The sequence below is a fragment of the Lampetra planeri genome, chromosome 12 (assembly GCF_965212315.1).
Source record: "Lampetra planeri chromosome 12, kcLamPlan1.2.h2, whole genome shotgun sequence".
Classification (NCBI taxonomy): Eukaryota; Metazoa; Chordata; class Hyperoartia; order Petromyzontiformes; family Petromyzontidae; genus Lampetra; species Lampetra planeri.
In genome coordinates this window covers 9,405,151-9,431,780 of record NC_136118.1, presented here as the reverse complement: position 1 = coordinate 9,431,780, position 26,630 = coordinate 9,405,151, and the positions used below count along the sequence as shown (strand labels likewise).

Here is a 26,630-nt window from a genome sequence, read left to right as displayed (position 1 = left end):
TATAGCAACTGAAAAACCCGCAATAAAATAGCAGCTGGGTGGGCTTGCGTTTAGCGTGCTTTATTCTGAGCTGAGGGCTCACTGGATCCGATCTGATCACGTCCCCTGATAAAAACACTGCGGGGGACAAACTCAAGCGCACAGGCGATGGCCATTAAAACCCAACGGCAGGTCGGCGCGTGTCTATAAATTTACTACGTGCGAATAAAACTACCCCGTGCAATTGTTAAAATCACGGGCGCTGACCCCCCCCCTCCTCCTTAACGAACGCATGCCGGCGGGGTTGACGCACCGGCCGTGGTGATTTGGTTGGGTGGAGAGCTAGGAGGAGCTGCTTTGCCTCGGCCACATTACCAAGGGCTAGCGCCAGGCGTGTGAGCGATGATGATATATTAACAAGCGCCATCGTCGCCGCTACCGTCGACGCCGCTGCGGGTATGCAACGTACAGTGCGACGTCGGCGCAGTTTAACCTCTAGGCCACAAGCCGTAAAGGGGTCGTGACCTCCGTTGCTGGGGGAAACTGTCAGCGCGTGGGCTCACAGGTAAGACGTGCCCATCTGACGGATGGCGAGGCGCTTTGCCGGAGGGAACGTGAGCGCAATCCAGGGCTTGCCGCCGTGTTTCTGTTTGTTTTATGGCGGGTTGGCGCTGCGTTGACCTGTCACCTGGCTCCAGGCTGGGACGCAAGTTGCCATTCCTTGTAAATAACTGCGAGGGCAAGCTATCAATGGCATTTCCAACTGTTCAAAAAACCCACAAGTGCCTGAGAATTCTTTTCACTGTAAGATACTCATCTGTGACAACAATTCACTTCTTGAGATATCCTTTTCCTGACAATTTCTTTCTGTTTGGTACAAACGACGGTGATCAGGTTATTTACAGAGTATGACACAAATTGATTGCTTACAAAGATAACCAACACCTTTAACAAAGTAACAAAAGAAAGAGACAGCAAGCATGACACATTGTAAAGGACAAGCGGTATTAACATAGTTTTCTGCCTCACCTTTACAGCCTCGCTTCTATTGAACTTCATCAAAGCGGCAAATGGTGACATCAGGAGGACTTCTTGTGTTGACAGGGTACAGCGATTAAGCATGAAGCCGTTTGTAAGGAAGCCAATGCGAGCTCAGTACATATATGGCACCTCTTGACAGATCCGATTTCTCCAGATCCGTCCACACCCACGCGTTAAAAATAACACCCTGCCGAAGGACTGCTTCCTTTCATAACGGTGCTGAATCGCAACAATCAGAAGGAATAATTTATTTTAACAAAGCTGCAGTTCAAAGGCCATCCCATTGTTACAGCGGGACTTTCCTCCTACATAAAAGGTGGCAGACACTTTCATTTTGAGCGCTGTCGGTGCTGCTCTCAACTGTCAGCCACGCGGATAAGAACGACCTGTTGACGGAACACCCACAGGTTACGGATTTGTGATCGACCGATACTGTTTATCAAAGGCCTCTCACCTGGTTCGAGACAAAACCCGCCCGAGTTCATTACCAAGTCTCCCAGTGCAAGCGATCTCACACCTCCCAAACAGAAACTCATTCATTACTAACCCATGCCTTGAGGGGATTAAGGAGCCCGCATGCATGAGTGTGTGCGTGCGTGCACACAAAAGTGCAGAACCTTTGCACCGATGTTTTGCACAACCAGATAAATCCCAGCGACCCGGAGTCAATACTTGGGCGGACAAACATCAGTGGCAAGAGGCATCAAGGTCTGTCCCAGGCCTCCCCTAGGTTGATAAAAGAATAACACGAAGAATGTAAAACATATGTAAATTGAGCTTTGAAATGATATTCTTACCTATGTAGAATGGGGGTGAAGATATGACATAATCTGTGTTCATTGTTCATCAACTCTGTTCATCGTGGATGTTTTTAAGTAATAAGTTTTTTCTGCTGGTATGGGTTGCGGTCACATGGGCACTGAGTCACTGACTGACTCTCGACGAGTGAGAAGCAGCTCATAATTAAGCCAGACCATGGCGAAGAACCAAAAGAGGATGGTTCATCTGCAACCATACGAATCGTGGACAATGGAGAGTTTATCCATGATTGGATTGGTGGAAAACACAAATGACCAAAGCTTGGGCTTCATTAAGTCATTTGTTTACCTCTCCTATACTTTGCACTCTTATCGTGTTTTTGTATCGTTTACTGTTGTAACGTTCTGACCTGCCTCGACTGGACATCTGTGAAAAAGAACTTCATAACTCATCGGTTCCTCCAGCAAAAATAGAGCATTCTGTGATTCTGTTAATTGAGGTGGATCTCTGTCCAGGCCAGCGACCTAGAAAACATTTCCACCTCTGACACACCACATCGAGAAAACCTTTCATTATGGCAGTGACAACTAGTCATGTGTCTACTCCATTCTACTAAAATATATTCAGGAAGAAAATGAAGCACTGACCATAGGTGCTTGCCCATAAGCTCTCGTCTCCCCACCCACAAAGCCCAAAAGGAGATTCAATTGAGGGCGCACCTGCTGCATGATGTCCGGCCGCTGCTGCAGGATGTGGAGGAGGCGGTCGCGATCCTGCGGCACGGCGGACGCGGGCCGCTTCTTGCCGTTGCGGGAGAGCTGCTTGAAGAGGTACGTGACCATGTGGTCGAGGCTTGCGCAGCAGCTGGTGCACACCATGGTGTCTGTGCGCGCCGGCAGCAACAGCAAACGCAACTGTCATCATCATCCTCCGCTAAAACGCGGGGCATCGCCGCGATTAAGATACCAGTGATGGCGTTTAAGAATGCTGCTATTATTTCACGCGACCTGGCTTATATTGGTTGCTTCGTATTTTGGCGATTTTACTTTTTTTTTTAAGATTCCGGCTCAAAGTACACAGCGACATCAAATGGCAACGCGCAATGCATATATGGACAACGTGCGGCGTTAAGCAAAGGCGCGGGGGGGACCAGCGTTTACAATAAATTTAAAAACCGAATACAAAAACATGCCACCGTAGAAACGAGCGGAGATCAAACAGTGAGCATAGCATGCGTACGCAAACAATCTTCCAAACACAAGACACTGAGACCCACAAATCTTGCAGAGGGCCCTTTTGCCTTGTGCCGCGAAACTGGTGGAGGCTGGAGGGGTCTAGGCCCCATCGGTCCACCTTCTAACGGAGCGGTCTTTTTTTTTGGTTTCAACCCTGGAGCCAGCCGCCAGTAAATATTCCAGAAAACTCAACAAAGCATGAACAAACACTGACAGAATATTCTAGTTTTCCTTTTGTTGTTTTCTCTTTGTTCTTCTTTCAAGTCTCTCTAATGTCAGGACCTTGCCACTGACAATGTAATCATCCACCCCACTGTCCAAGCTTTAGGAAAGTCGAAATGCTGAGGCCACTCAATGCTGCACGTCCAAAGGGAGGGATTTACATTTTTATTCCCAGCTGAAAATGTCTCTTTCTTTAGGAGGCATGAAACAATGCACCATTTAACCAATTAAAATAGATTCAGATTCTGATGGAACGGTGCATTCCCGGATACGTATTTGCGATTTGTAAACGTTGTATGTCATGGGTTCATGTGACCCTGCGAAGCCACAATGACTGAAGCGATTCTTCAATTGAATTGTGACAATCACATTGCGAGCGAGGCGAATCGCTACATGTCTAGTTTTTGGCGTTCAAGTGGAACCCTACAACAAATCATAAAACCACTTTCAGAGCCCTCTTCTCAAAATTCGTGGGTTTGTGCAAAGCACTCCAGGAACCTCCAAAACACAAATGTGGCCCACTATCTCAAACAGCACCCGCATAAAAACATTTAATTAATATTTCTATATCCGATAATTATTCAACCAGGGTGGCACTTCACACCGGCTGTGTGATATCTATATTAATAAAATGCAATAAAGTCGGTAATGTTATTTAATGCATTTTAAATTACATTTTTTTTACAAACATGTTCCACGGGTAGGGCTATTAATGTTTTTTTGTTGATAATTAATAGCGAGGAAGGGGATTTTTTATGGCTTTCTAAACGCTTTACAGCCGCCAAAGAAATCTTATAAGTTCTCAATTGATGCATTTCATTCGTGCATTACAGAGCAAATCCAATTAGGCTCCTGCCTTTTCCTATTAAAATCCAAGGCAGGCATCTCCCATTACAGGGAGCTCAGTGCAAAACTATCAGATAAAGAGCTGTCAAGTGAAGACTGTTTCTATTTTTGAAACAATGATCTGCGACAGCGATAAGAGTGACATTAAAACTCTACGGAAAAGTAGTATTTGTCTGCAAGTTACAACACAATTTAAATTGCGTGATATGTTTTTTTCATTATGACTAAGACAGCTAACGGGAGGAGGCTTATACCTGCTGGGTCAGCGACTGGCAGGTCACACGCAATGATGCGCTCCGAATCAATTCAACCGCAGAGGCCGGGCCCCGGTAATTTACAATCGACTCGACGTGAAACAAAAACTGGGACCGTTGGCACTGCTTTCTGCCGAGACCCGTTGTCTACAAATTTCCGGCAAACCGGTTGCGCATAAGAGTAGTCGGCTGTGTCGAGGTGCTGCGTTTCTGGATGCTGTTACCCGTGAGATTTAATTAATTGCTATTATGCGACCACTTTGCGAAGTGTATGTTTTAAGGGGGTTTAGTGCAATGAACCCGGCAATTTTGATTTCCGGCTAGACCTAACATCAGTGGCGAGCAATAATTGAACTGTATCTGAACTAATTCTGGGTCAACCATCCACCAACCCGCACTGACCAATTTGTTCAAGTATGGTCAAAAGTTCCCAGAAGCGACACTGCGTGCCCAGGCCTTCATCCAGCAGTGGATTGCAAAGTGTTGTAATTTGTTTTTAATTAAATGTTTTAAAAAACGCAATGCATGTCAATAATTTTATTATGGATGAATCAATACACTCGCTAAATGAAAATGAAACAATTTCAAATGGAAAAGTATTGAAATGCAAATGGCAAAGCCAATGTCAAACCCAACCTCCCTACTCAGCAATTATTCCATTGATAATGCCCACGAGTGCACATTACAGCTCGCAGCTAAACTGAAATGTAAAGTGCAAGCGAAAGCATCAAGTTTAAAATGAAAAAAAACGCTAAAGAAGGATCAGACAAATTCGTAAACTCAAGGGCCCTTTTTACAGCAGGGCACATCCAAGTCTCTCTCCGCGGAGAACAAGCGCGCAATTCTTGCAGCGTAGTTTCTGAAGGTCTCAGCGTGCCCACAGTTCTCCTCGGCCATGCTAGAAAGCCAGGCCCACCTGACCACGCTAAGTGTGACAGATTGCATTTCGATGGGGCAGGGGATGTTTGGTGGAAAGTTGAAACTCCCGCCTTTCATCTGCCGTGATTAACGACGGCGGCATGAACGCTGTTTATACTGGCCGAAATCTGTTCCCTTTTCTCGTTTCTCCCTATTCCTCCGCTGTAACCCCCCAACCCACCGCCCCCGTCACCCCCACACCGTCTCCAAGCCACCACGGAAAAGAGACCTTTTTCAGCCACCGACTATGTTACAGCTGTCATAGCTGGCTGCACATTCCTGCGCTGTGTTCTACTTTAGATGCCTTGCTGCCTTGGGTAGCTGGCGGGCTTTTCAGCACGGAGCCCACAGCCGAGCCATCACACAGGATACAGTATGTCATCCCGCCTTCATGAGATTCGCTTAGACTAAACAGGTTTTTGTTACTCGCTCGTGCTCATGCAGGTAGGCCAGCTCTCAGGGGACTGTGGCTTCAAAGGAAAAAGAACTGTATCTTTTTTTCCCCATTTGTTTTTACAATCCTTTCACGTTCGTCTGCTGAATTTGTACCAAGGCTCACGTTTATATTTTGATTGCAGCTTCGCGCGAGCGTCAAACAAAAAATGGCGACTCTAGCGAGTTGTTCAACGGGTACACGACCGTACATTATTCGTGTCAGAGTCCAAGGGTCAAGTTCAAATTTAATTGAGCGAGAAAAACTACACAAGCATACCACTTGAAATGAGTTATCTTCCATAAATGATGCCAACTCTGGTAAATATGTCCCCTTTACTGAAAACTAATTTTCGGAGGGCTTATTTTTTTACTTCACCCTACCCACTGACAAGACGCTTAGCCTCACGTCATGCGCTCTCAAAACCGCGGAATAAATAACCGCAGCGCGAAATGGAATTTTCAACCTAATCCGTTATACTTTAACTACGACCAAGGACTGTAACTAAATATCAAAAACGTGGAGGGAATCAAATCGGCCTTGACATTCATCGCATATTCCATCACGTGGCGCTGTCACGTCTTGTTTTTTGGGGCGGTGGGCACAGCAACGATGCATCATCTTTACGACGCTATCGATTCGCTTCACTGCAGCCAGTGTTGCAGCCACGGGGCGACCGTAATTGCCGCACAGGGTGGTGTCCACTTTCAAGTTTGTTTAGCATCGGCTTGTTAGGCATGGGGCCAAATTGTCTGGCCCTCCCGCGACTGCTATCCACGAACAGTTTTCCCCGACATGAACCCGATCCCGTTTGTAGGTAGTTTAGCCACGAGATGTCTGCCTCCACTTTGAACCCACAATCAGAGCGAGGGCTGTCAAAGAGAACAGATTGGATGGGAGCAGGGAGGAATAATAACGAGTAAAAAAACTAGAGGATAAGGCAACTGTTAAAAGATTTTGAACAGGAGGCGGTACACCGAAGTGGGCTCGGATTCCTTAGATAGACTTCACAGGACGGGCACGCGAGTTGAGCAAGATGGCCTTTCGTAAGAGAGGTGGGATTGGTAAAATATCATCGATCGCAAAAGGGGTAACAATGGAACCTGTGGAAAACACACAGAGGTGGAAAAATGCTGTACACATGGGGGGAGGGGCAGAATAAAAAAAACATGAAAACAACCTCATTATAAATCCATTACTAATAAAAAATTTGATCACGAAACTAAGTAAGCTTTAATGTGTATACGGCGACCATTAATTATTTTAATCAAATCTGCATAAAAACTCCATTTTATTTAGGTAGGCGAATGTATTTCTCAAATGTAATTGCATCATAGCAGCTCTTTTGTCTGACCACAGGATATTAATGTTTTAATTGTAAATCATCAACGTTAAAATCCATTTACACAGCCTTGCTAATTTTATTGAAAGTTTAAAACTTCAACTTTGAAAATGTTAAAGATGTTATATTGCAATTGACTGAGATTGCATTTGGTATTTGAAAACACAGATGATTAAAGTAGACATTCACAGAAAAAAAGACATCTAAAATTTAAGGGAAAAACAATGTTAAGTGGCTCAAATTTGGTTCAGGTAATAAATCATTACTTTGAACATTTAACCTCAGAATCGATTTGGACTAAAATAATGCTTAATATATAACTTTTTTTCGAAGATTAAGCTACTCATTAATGTAGGATATTATTCGAAAAACTTTACAGTATTTCCAATTTACAACCTTTTGTCAATTCACTGCAGGATGAAAGCAGCACATTGTTGCTAATGGGGTTGAGTTGACCATATTTCACCACAATGGTCAGTGTAGGTTGCTGACGCGGGGGGGTGGGGGGGAGAGGGCATTGGGGAGCAAGTCAGGACCAGTTCACACGTAAGATCATTGGGTCCATAAAACCACGTGCCAACACACTGCTCCAATTTTAAGTATGTACATATTTGTGAAATAGACAAAGGGCACCCCCCCCACTCTTCAACCCAAACTGGCACAGCACCACGCTGGGCCACTTTTTTCTCCCCAAATAATAATTTTTACACACTGCACTAGGTACTTGTTTAAGGTTGAGTCGAGCTCAGGGAGCCCCCCCCCCCAGCACTGGTTTAAATATTTACCACCGAGGTTGATTGTGAGTGGGAATCGCACTCAAGTTGCTTGGTTCGTAGAACAGGTTATCCTGCGGCGTGACCGACGCCATTGAGCGACGCATGTCATTATTCCTGGTGAAGCTTTAAAACACGAAGGTACGCGCACAGACAGAGCTTCTGGTCACATATGAGCAAACTTAAGTACATTCAAAGACACATCAGCACGTGGAATTTGTACTCAGAATAAGAAGGAATGCTTCATAAAACAATTCTCCAGACTTTGGGTCAGGTGTTTGGTGCCAGGTAGCTTTGGGAAGGCCATAGGGCCGATTAGCCTCATTAACCCCCGGCAGGCCGCCTATTGCTGTGTTTTGCATACAAGGGATTGAGCCGCGACCAGCCGCTCCGCCCAACCGCACCATCGGACCTTTGTACTTGCCATGATGGCGCGCAGTAATGCACAGAGCCTGAAAGAGCGCAGGACTCAACTCCACAGAGCAGTGAAGGCATCTCTCAGCAAATGTAATCTCTCCCAAGGCCGAATGACCTAACCTGCAAATCCCCCTGGCTAATCACGATGCCATTTCGCGGTATTTGGACTTGTGTGTGCGGGGTTTTTTTCCTTGTTTATAGTAAGGTTACAATTTCACTCTCGTGATTAGGTGGTACAGCTGCCCTGCCTTGGCCCCGATCAGTAGAATCACGATTCTTGGCCACTGGGCTTGCAAACGATTCGCCACCCTCGTGAATCAATGGATTGTGGTTTGATTCAGCACCACTAGTTGCTGCAGGTGGTGATGTAAACAAAATATGTATGATAGTAATAATATATACTACATATATATTGATCAAGCAAGCTATATTGTTGTACTGTACTATGCTCCAACATCTGTTTCCCACCTTCACCAACCGGCCCTGCCTAGCATGGTATAACCACCATGACCCGCATGGCGTGGGCCAGGCGCTCATCCAACAGTGGATTGATAAAATGGGCTGTACGTGTATTTATGAACTGCAAATACATTGTTATCACAAGTTTGATCTAATGCACATCGTATTAAAGTAAGAAATGGTGTTTCATCAATTCGCTCAAGACCCAGCAAGATGAAATGTGCATCTAACGCTGTACGGCTGCCATCCACGGGAGGAGATACCAATCTCTGCGCAGCCACATCACATATTGAGCCACCGTGTTCTACAGGAATTGACCATTTTAATTATGTGTTGCATCTGCATGCAACATGCCAGCATAATTGTCCAAGCATATAGTTCCTTGCATCACCAAGTTCCTACCAGCCATTCACAAGAAGGCCTTAAAGGAACAGCCATTTATCAAGGTTGCACTCTACTTAGCTCAGATTGAGTTAAAGTGACAGGGCTGGCTTACCTCTGCAGCCAACAGCGCTCTATACTGGGGCAATTGATGAAAGTTTATGAAATAAGATCCTATCAAATAATTCAGACAGAGCCTTTATTTAAACCAGGTGAGAGCCCATTTACTGTGACACAACTGCATTGAATCCCACACACGTTTATCAACCATGCTTACAAATAATAAAACATACGCATCTGGCCAGCATGAAAGAGAAGGCCAAAAAGCATTTGAGAGGGGCCTTCTAGAGCTCCCAGAAGTGGGCACTGTTCTGCCAGCAGTGAAGGAGGCAAGAAATTGGAGGACTGCATATTTTTAAATCCTTTATATTAAGTTCACTTGCTTGCTTGCGCGCTTACGACCGTGCAAATCTTTCGGTCGTTTTTTAACCCACTTCCCGTGATCCAATCGAGCTGACATTTTGCACACAGACTCGTTGTGCGTGACAATTTATTTTCGTGAAAAACATTTTCCATAACTTTACACTTTTTAGGAATTTTTTTTTTATATTTAATTACCAATTGCTTAATGGTGGCAGGCAATCATCTGACCCATAGGTGGCAGCCATCTCAAGCCAGAGGACGAGAGGACTCTAGCCGCCACGCATATAAAGGATTTATAGTGAAAAACTTTGTTTTTACGGGTAAATTTTTTCGGTATCCTTTCATATAGTGCTGCTTAGAGCACAAATGATTAACCTTATAAAACAACCTCAAATTAACATGATTCAGACCATACAATAATTGGGTGAGCAATGACTTTAAAGTGTACAGGGTGGCTGTAAATCAACTTTATTGTCTGACACTTGTAAAAGACTGACCACGAAGACGTTTAGGCGCCCACATCTAGGAAAATTGAGCGAGCGCTTTTCCTGCGTGCGGTTTGACGTGAGAAGTTTACCAAGGGTCCTTTCTCAAGCAACGGTGGGTTTGTTATTGTACCATGGAAAACAACCTGACCAGCCAACGTAAAGGTTAAATGTTGTATTTTTAGAATATCCGATCAGGCAGAACAATAGTTAAGAATACCTACGCCAAAAATGGAACCATACTGCCTGCCTGCACTGACGATGGTCTTGGTCGTTTCTTACATTTTCTGGTAAATAAACATCACATTGCTAAGCAATGTGGAATTTCTGTCGTCGTCCTCCTTCTTTCCTGCTTGACGAATACCTGGCCAACGTTAACCGTGCAACGGCTCCGAAAACGTTAACGCGCTCGGAAACAATGAATTGTGCGACCGCGAGTTCCTTTTGTTTTTTTTGGAACCAGTGGCAGAAAAGGGGAAGCCACGCCATGCGAAGGTCCGCATCGTGAGCCACCTGCCCCCGTCCGCAGAGGTTTTTCAGGGAAAAGCTGTGGTTTGGCAAAACACCGAGCCATTCCCCGAAGTCTAGCGAGTGCGCAATACCCGCCTGGGCCTGGAAGAGGACGCCAGCTCCGCCTACATGAAATCGTTTCCCCATTTCCCAGGCTTCTCCGCACTCTGGCGATGACCCGACAACTGTCATGGCATTTGGAGCCTTGCCTCGGAAAGCTGGCTTCTGCCAGGCGTAACACTCAGACTGTGCGTGCGAGAGTTCCCGCCGACGCTCATTTATTGCCACGTCTGTTCGTGGATGCGGTAATTGTGCGCAAATGTGCTCCTGCGTCTCAGGGCATTACATAAGTAGCAGGCATCAAACCTCGCAGTGTTATGTGGCAGCAGGTGCTATTCTTCACAAGGAATGATTCAACTATTTTAATGAGCAGCGTATGTTCAATGAAAACCATAACTCCTTTTTAACGAGAAGGGACATTACATGCAGCACAACCATTCATTTTAGGAACCCTCTGCGAGAAAGCATTTGGGAACAAATAGCTTTAAGGTAACAAAAAAGCAAAAACACACAATGGACAAGAGGTAGCAGATAACCCACAACTTCAGTGGCAGAGGAAGATGCTGCTAAGGAACTAGGGTTTCCAAGAATTCCTTTCCCTGCTGACAATGACATGTCCGCACAGCAGCCATCCCCACAGCGTGACCAACCACATGGCCAAACAGAGGAGCACGTGTCACCACAATGCTTAATATACCACCTCATGTTCGTTTTATGTGCGCGCAGATGCAGACACGTCGATTATTTATTTAGTTTACTTTGCCCGACTGCTCAAGTGACTTTATTTCCAGAAAATGTATGTGTTTTTTATTTGAAATCCTTTGTCAAACCACTGTTCAACAAAGGACTTGGCATACTGGGTGGGTCATGGAGGTTGTTCCATAATACTTCACCATACTGGTGAAGAAGGGGGGGGGGTAAGTAGGGGGGGGCGAGCAGGACCAGTTGAAATATCACTCGCCACTGATGCTAGCCATCGTCAGGAGTCAAACTCGGCCGACCAAGCTCATAACGCAGTGTGTGAACCACCGCTCCCCAACCCCTAAATTTAGCTGCCAGTTTCGTTCACATTACACATCTGGCTAAAATGTAAGCCACTACAGTAATTTTTTTTCTTAATTTCCTGGTGAGGTTGGGCAATTTGACCAAAAACTTCTTGTAAATTTAGATTCGCCACTAAAAAAATACAATGGTCTATTCTTGCCAGCGTCATGGGATCCCTGGCATGTACAAGGAGACGCAGCAGGGGGCTTAACAACCCAACCAAACAGGACATAATTATAATTATATATAGTTTCAAATCTATATAGTTTCCTAAGCTTCCGAAGCTTAACTGCTCCTGTTAAATTATGTGTACATCCTGTGCAAAAAAAATAACGACACAAAATAATCATGTACAGTCTTTCTGTCGTTTCACTGCCGGTCTACCACGGGGACTGTGTGACCATACTTCACCAAGCCGACCAGTGTGGGTTGGTGAAGGGGGAGGTGTCCACTACCGTTACATATATCACTCGCCACCGATATTAGCCGTGGCCGGGAATCACTCGGGTAGCTGGTTTCATTGCACAGTACGCTAACGGCTTTGCTTCACCATGTGTACCGACACTGATGTACTTTATGTTCTTGATCATGCTTTCGTTGGATATTCATGATGATGATGGCATTATGCTCAAAGACATGGGACAAATCAAACTATTAAATAAAGGTGTGTGACATTTATAATAGCTGTTCAGTTTTGTTTGTATATTTGTTCTTTGATTGAAAATTGCTACAATGTTCATCTTTTGATCACTGAGATATTCCTGTCATATGTACTGCACATCCCGTGTCTCTTTTTCATAGAAGATTTTTGATTGAATAAAAATGAAGTTCACGAATGATGAAGATCCAATACACGACAGCAAATTCAAATGATCACGGTCCGTTGAAACACTATGAACAATGCCGTTTATTTATCCATAAAAGCTTCACTCAGTCTTAAGACTCTTTCAGGAGGTTCCTGCATTAGGATGTTTGGGCAAATCCATTACTATTGGCCTTCTTGGCCCAGGGCCACACTATAATGTTGTTCTCTCTCCCCTCTCCCATGATCCGCTTGCCCTTACCCACCACCCCCTTTCCCATTCACCTTCCTCCCCAACTTGCCCCCCACTTCTGCAAAGCGTCTACAGACACCGCTGCATTTTAGATGTATGCCGAACTTCTTTCGCACTGAACAAAGCCAACCGTGATAAACGGACACGCAACATATCCTGAAATTGTTGCTACTTTATCACCGACGAATGAATGCCTCACAGACCCAGGGGCCTTGACGACACAGAGGTTGGGTCCTCGACGCCCCGGTTCATGCGAGCAACTCTCAACTCACCCAGCGCGGAGAGGCCCTCGGAGACGGAGGTGAGGATGTAGAGCAGCACCGAGGGCTCCAGGCCGACCAGGAAATTCATGTGGTCCTGCGTGAGGCACTCCAGCAGAGGGGAGTAGTACGACTGGCTCAGCTTCGGGTAGTTCTGCGAAGTGGGGGGGGGGGGGGGTACACGTGACCACGTTTCCGAATACTACTACCGGTTTCACTTGCGGGAGAATGAGAAAATCACTTTGTCTTGATCGGCACTAATACGCGAGCGACGACCGCAAAGTTAATTGGGAGCGACTAATGCACCATGCTGTGAACAAGGTGATGTTGCTCTGCGCTCGCTCACCAATTCCTGGAGGTAAAAGATTTATAATGAATATTTAATCAAACGGCGAGACCTGGTATATTTTGAATGTACATAACATCTCGAATAAAGGTGTATATCCAAACACTGGGGGAATTAGTAGATTAATGGGTTTGAGAGAGGTGAAAAAAACTAAAACAACACAAGACACTATGGGACAAATGGACAACACAATACCGACACGATAGCTTTCAAAAGTGATTGAGAACGGGACGTTGTTCTTTGCAGTGGCCATTACCACTGCAGTGTTGATCATGTAACACAAATTGGAATGGAAATGTTGCTTGCATTCATTTGCTTGAATGAATGAGTCGTGAGCGCAACGGCAATGATGAAGTGAGTTCAAGAGAGATGGCCTCACTCTTGATAACGTTAAACATTATTTGTGTTGCCAACACCTGGGGAAAGCCCATTCATTATACACCACACGTAAACACAGTGCTCTAAGTAATGCTAATAATTACACACGAACCGGCACGGGAAAATAAACACGCACTCCAAGAGAAACGCGATACAAGCATTAGGCCCGCATCCAAATACAGTACGTAATTAAAGGATTTAATTATTCTCCGGTTAACATAATGCACGCAAACAGTTTGGACTTACAAATTTAAAATGAAATTATCGGACAAAAGTGATCCTTCAGTTACATGACAAATACTGGAGAACTTTGAAAATGACAAGAAGCAGGCTACATGGGCAGGAGATGGTAAAAGAGTTATACTAATGGGCAAAACACGCAAGTATGTATATTGAACTTCTTTCGCACCCTATGTAGCCAACTGCGCTAATCGGAGATGCGGGGGAAGGACAACAAACTAAACACACAAAAAAACCGCAACCAAGGGAGAGCAAAGCTGCAGAAGATGGGGCAGATGAAATTAAATCAAGGCTCATCTTCGTGCATATGGTATACGAAAAGCAAGGGCGCAAGTTGAAAACTGCGTTGAGTTTGGGGAGGCCATTTTGTGGCATCTGGGATTGTCAGGCGGATCCCATTAATACCTCCTGCACTCGCGTGCAGTGTGCAATGGTCGGTGGGTGACGTGACGGACCGCACTTCACCGCAGTCACAATCAGGCGTCTCCTTTACTGCCCCACTTTACGGAGGAGGTAGCCGCACCTCGCACATGTTGATCAAGGCTCACATTGGCAGAAGACGGGTTGCAACGGGAAACACGTTGCACAAGCAAGGGGGAGGCCCTCAAGAAAACAGCGGTGAATTTCTCGAATGCTCGACGACGAATCGCAAAAGGCGGTGGAAGCAACCCAGAGCAGAGCGTCGTCTGGACGTCGTGTGACCCAGCCACAGGACATCTCTGTGTACACACGCGGCGGGCCGGGTGGACGCCCCCATTGTGCGCCAGCATTCAGGAGGAAGGGCAGCGAGCCTCCCTCGGTGGGCTCGTCGCGTCGGCAGAGGAAGCCGCCGGCATTTTCGACCCGATTTTTGGCAAGGGAGGAGGGGGGGGTCGGTGGTGGCCGAAGGCAGTCGGGGGTGGAGTAGTATAGTGGGAATGAGGATGGGCACGGGGGACCTGAGGGGCTAAACGCACAGGATGTGTACGAGCAAAGGTGCTGCACCCTCGGAAAACGCAGCGGTGCAACGACGTGGGAGGGTCCTGGCTACGCACCGCGCACTTAGAACCCCAGGTGTCCTACATTTAAGTAGGACACTTGTAAAAATGTAGTTTATATTCCGCGTCGGTTTTTTAATTAAACGCGGTTTTCGAGGTTGTGCTGAGCAGCCCTCTGATGCAACAATATGCAGTATGAACACATCGCAGAGCAAGACTACTTAACATTGTAACTTCTTTTCGAGCAATAGTTTAGGTTTTGCTCTCCCTTAGTTTGAGTGAAATGGGTGAATCTTTAGGAAAATGTTGAATGCATTACCATGTTATTCTTATGTTAGCCTATAAAATAACAAGACAAACTACATTCATAAGGCATGCATTCGTGATTTTCGTGAAAACGTGAATGTATTGATGTGGCTATTGATGCACAAATTGACATCTTAATGTCTTCTATGGACATATGTGCATGATGATTACATTAGTTTTTCTATCTAATCAGGATGCTATGATTCACCCCATACAGATGTTATGAATTATCAAGATTCATTGTCACAATTTAAAGATCGATTATTTTTGTCTCATTTTCACCATTTCATTGTTTGTTCCATCTCATTTGGACAGTTTTGTTCTCGATATTACCCTAAAATAAGTAAGTGGCATATCAATTGCACATCATTTACCGAAACCGTAAACAATCTCCTCTCCCATTTATGATGCAATGCTTGTACCGCGAGCACGCGACTCCACTTTAATCAACGCATCGATGCCTTTAGTGATAAGATCTAACAAGGACGCAACAATTCACCGCCTGGGGAATCTGACAAATGAGCAAGAACTCATCATCAAAACTCAATTCACGCCCAATGTCTGATGGAAAAAAAAACCCCGAGGCCAATTTGAATTTCACTTTAGATTTTTCTTCTCTTGTTTACATTTCTCAATAACTGCACCCACACCACCCCCCCCTCAAACACACACGCAAAAAAAACTGACGGCGCCGGTCTCTGTGGACCGGCATGGCGCCCCCCCACCCACCCCCCTCGGGCGAGACGAGAGGCCGGCCGTACGAACGGACGGACGGACGGACGCCTCCACTCACCAGCAGGTCGGCGTGTGGGATGGTGAGGAGAAGCTTGACGGCCGTCTGTAGGGCGTTGTCCAGGGCGCTGTCGCCGTACAGGCGGAAGACGCCGAAGTTGACATAGTTGCCGCACAGCGCCGCTTTCAGGATCGAGAAGCAGATGGAGATCCCCTTGAGCTTGAGCGGGTAGAGCTGGTCCTTGGGAATCTCGCCCAGAGACAGAATCAGGTTCCCTGCAGGTTGGATAAGGATATGGAAAGAGACAGAGAGAGAGAAAGAGTTGTTGGGCAGCGTGGGGAAAAGTGGTGCACCCCGCATGTCACCCGTGGTCATGTTGGGACTATTTGATCAACTGTTGAGGGGGGCACGAGTGTGCACTGGGACAGAAAAATGTAAATACTTTTTATGAAAACAGTTTATCGCAAGGACACATTAATTACTGCAAATGTCAACAATTATATGTTTTAAAAAGCAAGTGGTATACACGGCAATGTCTCATATCCGTGTTTCCAGTATCCGTGGCCCCGAAGCAATCCACAAAGATACTGTAATGTGTTTTTGGAAATACGAGGTGGTGCAGTGAATTCACCCAACTGCACATTTTCCGTGACTGAAAATGATTCCGCACAGCCTAAATGTATCCTAGTCTCCACATGTTCCCGCATACAGTTATTTGCATGTATCCGTAGGTAACCGCAGATATTAGGGGATCTGCTATAGCATTCCCCCATCATCAACTGGAAATGAGGCGTTTGGCTATACCTCCAACATTCTAGATTTGAAGCTTTCGTGACTGCAAGGATTCATATTCTTAGGTTTTTTCGGTAAAGTTACGTAGGTAAAAAATTGAAATAAATAAAAGTAAAATAAAAATCACGACGTTTCGGAGGCAACACAAGCTTCCGTCTTGATACAGCTATCGTGCTGTGACGGTTCCACCTGAAGACGGAAGCTTGTGTTGCCTCCGAAACGTCGTGATTTTTATTTTTATTTTATTTTACTTTTATTAATTTTAATTTTTTACCTACGTGACTTTACCGAAAAAACCTAAGAATATGACCTCCAACATTGTTTTCAACTGCGCAGCAATATGAATGACATACATGTTTATTAAACATGCAACCACGTGTGGATTCAACAATTAAAATAAGTTAAAATGCTCAACGCATACAGGATATGTTTGTGAAAAATTAGGGATTACAGACTGAACAAAACTACAAAGGAGACCAATGAGAAACCGCACAATGTCAAACATTTTCACAACAAATGTTGATTCGGAATAACTGAGGTCGAATCATTCGAGTTCTAAAATTAAGTATCACTAATTATATGCAACCCACTGCGTTACTACCATCAGTTAAGACAACCTAGCAGCCTGCAGAAAGTTGGCACTAAAGTGTTATAGTTTACGTAAAGATTTACACGATAATAGTGTTAAAAGCCCCAACCAATTGAGTATTTGAACATTTAAGCAAATTCCCGCCATGCAAAGTTATGAGATAATGAAGTGCCGGGCGCAACTACCGGACGACGAATCATTGCGCGCGCGCGCACACGAGCGGGCAGATGAGAGAGTGGCTTTAAATTCGTTTCACCGCCTGTTTTGTCTGCTGTTCGCTGCAGACAACTCGCATTTTACGGGCGGACGCTGCGCAGTGGCGAAGGCCGAGCCCTGCCTTTGTCGACGTCCCTCCGAGAAAAAAAAAACCTCACCCCCGAAACGGTGTGATGACACATGCACAAGGCGAATGACAGGTGATATGTTCTACTACCAGAGCTCGACGTGTAAACAAAGATCTAATGGAGCACCCTTTTTTTGTGTCGTGGGATTTTTTTTTTTTTAAGCGCCAGAGATTCTCAACACGCACTGCCAAGTTACACATGTAGCATGTCTAAATAAGAGTTGGTCAAAATGTTTCGCGAATGGAATGTTAGACGTGCACGTTGACTTGGTTTTCATGACTTCTCATCACGATTACTTTTAACGCTTAGAACAAATTATTTTATTTGTATGAAGAAAAAATATTCACGGGATCTTTTGTCAAAAAACTGCTGGATGAAGGTCTCCTCACCTCATGACGGACGTCAGGCTTATTTGACCATACTTCACCACACAGGTCAGTGTGGGTTGGTGAAGGGGCCCAGCACCGGCTCCCACTATCACTCACCGCTCACGTTAACCGTGGGCGGGAAGTGAACCCAGGTCGCCGGGTTGAGAGCGCAATGCGCGAAAAAAGCTGCGCTACCAACTCCACCCCTTGTTTTAGAAGAGTGCATTGTATAAACATTGGTCTATGTGGTAGACAGTCGAGCAATATTAATTTCTGTGCTGTACTTCTATGGCCCCAGATCTATACTCTCCATGGTCATCAAACCACACTGACCAGTGTGGTGAAGTATGGCCAAATAACTCCACGACCTACATGGTGTGGGGAGGCCGTTATCCAGCAGTGGATCGAGAAAGGGCTGTACACGTGCAATATATATGGGGCTTCAAAAGTCTAAAACAGGGTTGATAAAAATTGCGTTTCGTGTCAATCTCAATAGAGCTTGGCTTCCCCTTGTGCATGCGTGTGTATATAGAAGTCTTTTATTTTCACACCTCTGACAAATTCTAACCTACCTAAACCCAGTTTATAGATGGTCAAAACTTGTATTGCTCTGGTGTACTATTGTTAATCTCGGGGCAGAATTCAAGAGGCTCTTGTTTTCCCACCGACTCATCGTTGGGCAGAAACACACGACGAGGCGGAATGATGGTTGGCGGTCAAGACTAACGGTGGAGTGGCAGCCAAGGGAGGAGACAGGCCTGAGAGGAAGTCCCCCGCAGATACGTGCAGGTGCTATGTTAATTGGAACATTGCAGTCGCAGAACCATGAGTAATGGTGACGGGCTTGGGGAGGGAGCCTTCCTACAGCAGTGAATTGATTGCGATTCATCATTATTGGAATAAAAACCGTCTTTTGAATATAACTGCGGCCAATTTGCATCTTACTCTCGCACAGATACCGGAGCGGGAGTGTCGTGGTGACCGGGAGCCGCCCCCCTTGCTCCCCCTCCACCCACACGACGCTCCCGAGTTCTCGCAGGTTTCCCCCGTCACAGCGGCCGTGAGCGATGGTCGTAAAGCGCCCATAAGCTGCGGGGCAGGCGGGGTCAGGCCGTGACAGACGAATGACTGGACATCGATCACCCGTGGCCGCCACCAGGCGGGTCACATAGGCCCCGCGGGTGAAAACTCCTTTCACCGACAGCAGGCGCGCTCCAAACGTACCACCGGGCTCCCGTTTTCACTTTGACCCCTTTTTCGTTTTTTTTCTTTTCTGCGTATGTACGTGCGTGTTACTGCTACCCTTCCTCCACTCACCACCCCCAATTTATTTAGCTTTTCCACACCACGTGCCCCCACCTATGGCGACGACCCGCGCACGCAGGCGGCCTGACCCTGGGATTTGTTACAGCTTCACTGTCTGTCGTCTCTCAGGTGTGGCAGAGCAGTAAGGCACTGTGTACAGATTTGTGGGTCATTCCTGAGTCTCTGGGTTGAGTCAATAGACCGTGACCAGTATGTATGCTTTGCACTCTCCGTAAAACCAAACTCTATACTGTGTGAGAGAGTGCCTGTGTAAAGATATGGTCATCATTCCCGTTAAAGCAAAAAAATTGCCCTGCGGCAGTATGGCAACAACTACATACCAAGCTTCACGTCTTCTTTGCTGCTCGTCTCATAATAATAAAGTGCTTCATTCTAGAGTATTTATACCGTACGTAAAACGTTCCACTGGTTAATACAATTTAAATTTTACGTGAACGTCCGTTATCCCTTCACAAGATGGACATCATCAGCCATGATCAACCTACTGCTGAATGATGGTCACCCCCACGCTATCACAATCCCACATACTTCCATGATGCCATACTCAATCGCGCTCTTGCACATGAGCAGATATCGTCCCTGCATCTGGACGGCGGTCATCCTCTTGGGCATGTTTCTCCTATCAGTCTCGACCACTGACCATCAACCCTTCTCGCGATGTGACCTGCCCAAGCCGGCTTACATTTCTAAACTGTCAATATGACGTCTCTTACTTGTGTTGGTTCACATGGGTTCCTCAGTCTCCCTCAGTGCAACTCCAAGCACGCACCTCTCCACGCTTCTTTGCGTACTTTTCAGATGTTTGTAAAATCTCCGTGAACGTCTATGTTTCTTATTTACGTCTAGGTGGGCAATATGCACCGATTTAAAACTTTCTTCTTCAGGCACATATTGACATTGCTTGTCATCAAATTTTATTTTCTAAAAGGAATCCATACTGATCTCTTTAACCTCTTCTTATGTCATCATTTTGATCACAATTCATCTCCAACAATTGCCCCAGCGATACACGGTCCGCACTGTTTTCAAACTGTGTTCTTCCAACAATTATTTTCACTTGATCAGCAAACGTGTTTTTTGTTTCGCTCATGCTGATCTTGAACACAACTTTATAGTTCTCTTTAAGTTATTTAAAAATTCTCTACTTTATTTCAAACGGTTGCTATTACATTAACTCGGTCATCTGCAAATCAGAGGATCAATAATTGTTACATTCCTGTATACGGCTTTATTTCTTGCATACAATTTTCAGAAAGCATCTTCTAAAGTCGATGTGAATGTCTTTGGTGAGAGAATCTCATATATCCGATTCCTCTACTGATTTGTAGAAATTGCTGTTTCACTAATATTGATCCCAGTGTTTTTACTGTGTTTTGATTATAACACAAATACTTCCAAAGATCATTCTGGGCTCACGCGGCCACAACAAATGGGCCACGTGGGACCGTGACGGACAGACGTTTAGCAAGTTAAAATGACAGCACACCTCATTTAAAAGAAGTCCAAGTGTGTTTAAACTAGAATGAAAACACCACTAAAGCCTTCTCTTCACGGTAAAGTGTCCTCGACGCAGACAGCTTTTGAAGAGCTCAGCCGCAACAGAGCAGAAGGCAGGGCCCACACGGTGGCATGAAAGGGGCAAGCAAAACAGATTCTCATTTTAAAGCACCTGGGCCCCAAGACCCCTTTTGATTATTTATTTAACGAGAGAAAAAACAACAAATCTCGGCACGGGCCACTCTTAAATGACCCCTTTGTGCTCCAGAAAGTGGCAACAACCGACAACGTGGGAGGGGGGGGGCAGCTGAATCAAAACACGGCCCAATACCTGCATGCACGCGGCGTGGTCTCATGACCTCATCCATCCCCTCGCGATGCGCATCTGCGAGCAGGTGATGGTCCTGCGGAGTTTTTGCGTTTCACACAGCGCTGCTTAACAGTGGCTACCAGTTAACCGTGTGTGTGTGTTGTGAACCACGTTGCTCAACCCTGCCTCTGCTCGGCAAAGAAACCTGTGCGGACGCACGCGTGCGTGTGTGTTTACGTGCCAATAGCACATGCCCCTAATGTCCGTTAAGGCTATACTGGGAGATATGTCTTTACGTGCTGTTGACTGACGGAGCCTCCCCACGCAGGTTCACTCCCTGACCGCTGTGCTCCCAGGGCCAGCACGCATGCCAACACGGTAAGTCCGCAGCGTTTCTGTACAATCTTTAGTAAAAACCACGTTTCTTTAAGCCCATGCAGGTTTTTCTGCTGCAAATGGATTTGACACTGCAGCTACATGCATACGATTATTAATGATCATTAATAAATGTAGCTAAGCGAGGAAGCTTTGATTTACAACGTGTCAATCTGACGGGTTTGTGAGCCAAAAAAGTAATAACTTATTTTACGATCGGGAGAACATTTATTTGTTTTTTTTTTACTCAAGTGCGGCGTCTACCCCGGCGGGTGGCGCAATGCTTAGATGCGCGTGTCTCACAATACAAAGGTTGAGAGTTCAAATCCCAGTCAGGGGTCACTGCGCCTCTTTATCCCTCCAGGCTCTTTGAGATGAGCACCACTTTGTGAAGATTCAAAACTTTATTATTTATGGATATACTTGCTCCTGCCATATGAATGTGGAATTTCCACCATTAGCTTAAGGACTGTAAACATGACATGAGCCCACCATGCTGTTTTCACTTGAACGGGAAATCACTTTTGAGATTTTTGACCGAGTAGGCACAGTTTGTAGAAAATCTTGGACGTGCTTAATCAAGCTGCTTGTGGAAACAATGCACACACGAGTTTGAGATTTTAATTAAAACGGCATTATTCCACAAACAGCCACACACTATTAAATGATGCATCAAAGTGGACAGATGTACTGTGCACGGAGATGGAGACGAATGGGGCAGTGCGGACATGGAGACAAATTGATAGCACACGCTGATGGACGGATGTGAGCTGCCTGCATGGCTAAGTGCCAAGGCTCTCTCTCTCTCTCTCCCCATTCTCATCGCTAATTGCTGCAAACGTGAACATCAATATGTTTACATGCGTAGAGTGCTCCCCTTTGCACTGTATGCCACTTTTTAAAAGTTTTTTTTGCTAAAATTGTAAGCGTGTCGATGATCCTACAGTATTCTCTCCCGGAATACATATTTGTATGCCAGTGTCTTCAGCCTCATTCAAAGATATTTGCAATAAAATAACCACATTGTTGTACCTTATATGTACGGTGTTTCTGCCATGCCTGTTTACAGCACACTGCTCAGGTGCACCTATTTATTACGACGAAAACTCGCCAAGAATATTGCGAATACACTGGAACAAATTCAATCTGTGCATTAGGAGCAATAACGGCGCTACTGCCACCATCGCCGATGCAATGTTAAATTCAATAACATCTCAAATACAATACTCGCGCATTCGCCCCCTATGCTTTTACATCCAGTGCCATCCTAATGGCATTTTCTCTATTTTCCAAACATGCGGCATATGTAGAAGATCAAATCGCGTAGTTCGCACGGATGGAAGCCAGCGCAAACGTTGAGATATTTATGGCAACCGTAGTCAAGTCGAGGTAATAAATCTCGCAGTTCCACCTGTTTGAATATTTCAAACTCTCATTCGACCTGAAACTTCCACTTGTAACTCGATCGGAACCACTGCATCAAGCACACCTATGATCGGCTGTGATGTTCTCTTTAAATCCTCGTAAATAACAACCGACTTGCCGTCGTAAAAACCGGACGTGCACAGGTGCCCGTAAACAACCGCTACGTTTGACGGATGATTATTTGCAAATAAACATGCACTGAAAATCAATTCAAGCAAAAGACAATCGTTTCAACGTTTAGGGTTTTTTGTGTGTACGTAGTGCGAGTTTGCTTTTATCTATCCACTCTTATTTGTATTGCTTTTGTTCTCACAATCAGAACAACACCTGGACTCCACCCCCCTCCCCACTTTGGTTAACCAGTGCGCGACAGGGACGGCAGGTAGTAGAACCACATACCACACACGTCTTATCAGACTGTCCTGCAATTTTCTCTGCATCTCCGCCATCATTGCGTGCTGCTCCCTCGACAGATGGCAGACACCCCTTCGATTAGGGCCGGGTATCTCCACGGACTATCAGCGTGTTCGCTTCCTGCCTCCCCCGCCCGGGCCTGCCCTGTACCCCCCCCACCACACTCCCCGTGCCGCAAAGACCCCTGCCGCCCCCCCCTCCCCTTCCTCTCTCCCGCTAGGGTCGTCCCAGCCGGCAGGCTCCTAATGGTAGGACATTAGGCCTGTCTAATTGACTCCGGCTGCCGCGCCCCATTGTCTGCACAGAGCAAACAGCCCCGGGCAGGTAAGGCGATCCGGGAGGCGAGGGACTGGTGGGGCGGGTGGCTGCCTGGTGGGGCGGTGAGCAGCAGCGCTGGGGTTAGCCTCCTCCCGTCCCCAGGCGTAGGGATCCACCACCGACAGCGGCCGGATTAGCGGCGGAGAAACACTATCTGTTTGTTTTGGCAGCCGCGACCACGCTGGGAGCGCACACGGCAGCCTTCAGACAAGGGGGCCGCGCTGCCGTTTGTTTGCGTATTTACGCTTTTATCAGATGGTCCACACACCACCAGGCGATGGCGAGCAAAAACACGAGAAGAAGCTTGACAACCTGGCTGCTTCTTCTCAGCGAGCAATTAAAGGAAGCCGTTACCCGCTCCTTCAGTTTGACCGCTACATTTTTTTTCTTGTTTTTGCACAAGCACCCGGGTAATTGCAGGCGATTAATCCAAGCGTGTGATACTTATACGACCTTTGGCTCGCCAGGCTCTGTGAATGTAGCTGTGAGTGGGGGGGGCTCTCCCTGAGAGAAGTCAAGTGCAGATGTGACGTCTAAAAGGTGCCTAGTTCCTTCCTACCACTGATCGCGCTGCTGATAGGCAATAATATTTAAGCACGGTTTGGCTCCCCCATTTCGACCCGCAGTCAAATGGGTAAAACACATACCGGATGTTGTCTTAACGCATCACGTGTAATGGATGTCGGACAAAATCTCCAATCTAATGGCACCGACATAGGCAAACTAAATTATTATAGCAATAACATCTAAAGTTATCCAACATATTCATCCACTAGCAAGCACACCCACATGTACATAATAAGGCTTACACACATATACAGCCACGCATAAGCCAAAATACTATAAAATTATATGGTACTCTTACAGCCAATGCAATGAACACATTTTAAAATGCAGTTATAACCATGCAATGCAAACACCGTCCATTTGTGCACTATTTAATTTACCACCGCACGTTTATGTTCGCAACAAAATACAATAACTGCAATGGACTGTATGCAAGGGAGAAAATGTGTGCTGCAACGACTGCATGGTTTTCGGTGAGATAGATTTTTATGGGTAGCTCTAGACGGGCATCACCAAGTCAATTTCTGCAGCGCAAGTGTTCACATCCTTCCTGCCGTCGATGCACAAATTACATTTTGATACTCATAACGCTGTAACCAGCACTCACAGTCACAGCCTTCCTCGTAAGGTCACAGACAAACTGTGGCAAAAATGCTAAGAGCCCAAAGGGCTCTGCATAATAAACCCAGTTAGTTATTTATAACATTGCTTTAAAAAGAGAGCAAAAAAAAACAGTTACTACATTCTTAATGGGTTTACTGGTAAGAGAGTGCAAAAGTGGCTGTAAAACTGCTTTCGGGACAATGTGGCCGGGTGCTGTTAGCTCAATTAAAGCAATTAAAGCAGACTGGCGATTAGCAAAGGGTAGTATACGCGATGGCCACAAAAGCGCCGACGACATCTGTTCCTCCACGCAGCATCATGGGGTAATTTCTGTTTTTCTGGAGGGTATATTGGGCCAAGTGTGCCATCACTTGGTGGAAGTTAAGTGAAGGCCCGTGGCTGCTGAAACATCCCACGCGAGTTCTTGCAAAAGCCGGCCATTGTGTGTGCCCGTGCCGGGGCAAAATTTATTACCTGCCCAGAGTTGAAATTGCTTGCGAATACAAAGAGTGGCTCTTTATAAATAAGCTCTGGGACATGAACAGAGCTGCCTTGTTTTAACAAAAAACTAAACTCTACATGAATTAATAGAAGTTTAATAAATTGAAAGCGACCATATTATTCACGTTGAGTATAAAAAGAAATCAAATATGCAGAAACATGACAATGTAATCAACTCAACTTTACTGCCAAAATGTAAATTATAATTATTTGTTTTCCCAAACGGACGCCTGTTGCAGGAAAATCGTCCCACGCTGTGGATTTTTGGAATGGATTGGCAATGAGAAGTGAAAGGCTGCGCAAACATGCCAAGGTCCACGCGGCCACCGCTTAGTCTGCTTTGAATACGGCAGAAACACAGTGAAATCCCTCCCCATTAATCAGCGTGGTGGTAATGAATTTCATATTAACCTTATGAAAACACTCCAATAGGCTTTTAAGTGAAGGGTTTAGTGTCCGCGATACAGGATAGCCACTGATGCACGAAGTCTGAAACCCAAAAGGCAATGCTGATTATAGATTTGTTCCTTGTATGGATTTCAAAGCAAATTAATGTCGAAGGTTCTACATCGGAAACTGTTTGCCTATACGAGTTATATTTGACGAGTGCGGAAAATGATTTTTTTTTTTTAAATGAAATAGTGCTCCATATTTTGCTACCGGGCATGCATTTGCAGTGTTCTAACATTATTAATCAACTTAATGGATAATCATCATTTGATGAATCCATTAATGTGAAACTGCGCTGAAGATAAATGTCAGACCACCCATTTCTCATTAAGTTAACTTAATGGACAGAGTCCATGAGAAAGTAAAAAAAAACCCATAAAAAATGAAATCTGCTAAAAACAGAAACTGAATCCTCGGTGCAAAGGGGTTTGTGTCCATCTGCTCGCTTCGAAAGAGCATATGTCACGGACATTACGGCCAAAGGACAGCTCATCCTGCTGACACCAGGCATCGGCACACAAGGTCATGTTACCACCATGGCAATCGGGACAGATTGTGCCAAAGTGCACTTCTGATTGCATGTACACTGAACATATAATTCGAATGTTTTTTATTTAATACATTTTGCATACGTTTTTAATGCATCAAATACCCTAAAATAATCCACACTAAATGTAATTTCTCCTTTTGTTTATACCTCCTCACTCTTCATGAATTATAAACTTAATGCGACACCATTATTGCATTCTCGCAAAATCATCAATTTGAGGAGGCACGCCCAGAGCCGTTAGCGGACGTTTATATATTTATTTTAAACCGTGAAATAATTTTTGCAATATCGGAAGCGAGCCGGACTACAATGGGGCACCGGTGAA

The 26,630-nt window shown here is 45.5% G+C and overlaps 1 protein-coding gene across 4 annotated transcripts in view; it reads right to left on the bottom strand.

Moving 5' to 3' along the window:
- Positions 1 to 26,630, bottom strand: part of XPO7 (exportin 7) — an 85,283-nt gene that overhangs the window by 13,068 nt on the left and 45,585 nt on the right. For 3 of the 4 annotated variants that reach the window (XM_078599437.1, XM_078599439.1, XM_078599438.1), the window contains exons 23-25: positions 15,937 to 16,151; positions 12,909 to 13,050; positions 2,499 to 2,662 (exon numbers count right to left, since the gene is read on the bottom strand). In XM_078599437.1, coding sequence (XP_078455563.1) covers positions 2,499 to 2,662; positions 12,909 to 13,050; positions 15,937 to 16,151 — 521 coding nt within the window. The remainder of the gene's footprint in view (positions 1 to 2,498; positions 2,663 to 12,908; positions 13,051 to 15,936; positions 16,152 to 26,630) is intronic. The other variant, XR_013585939.1, reaches the window with a different exon arrangement.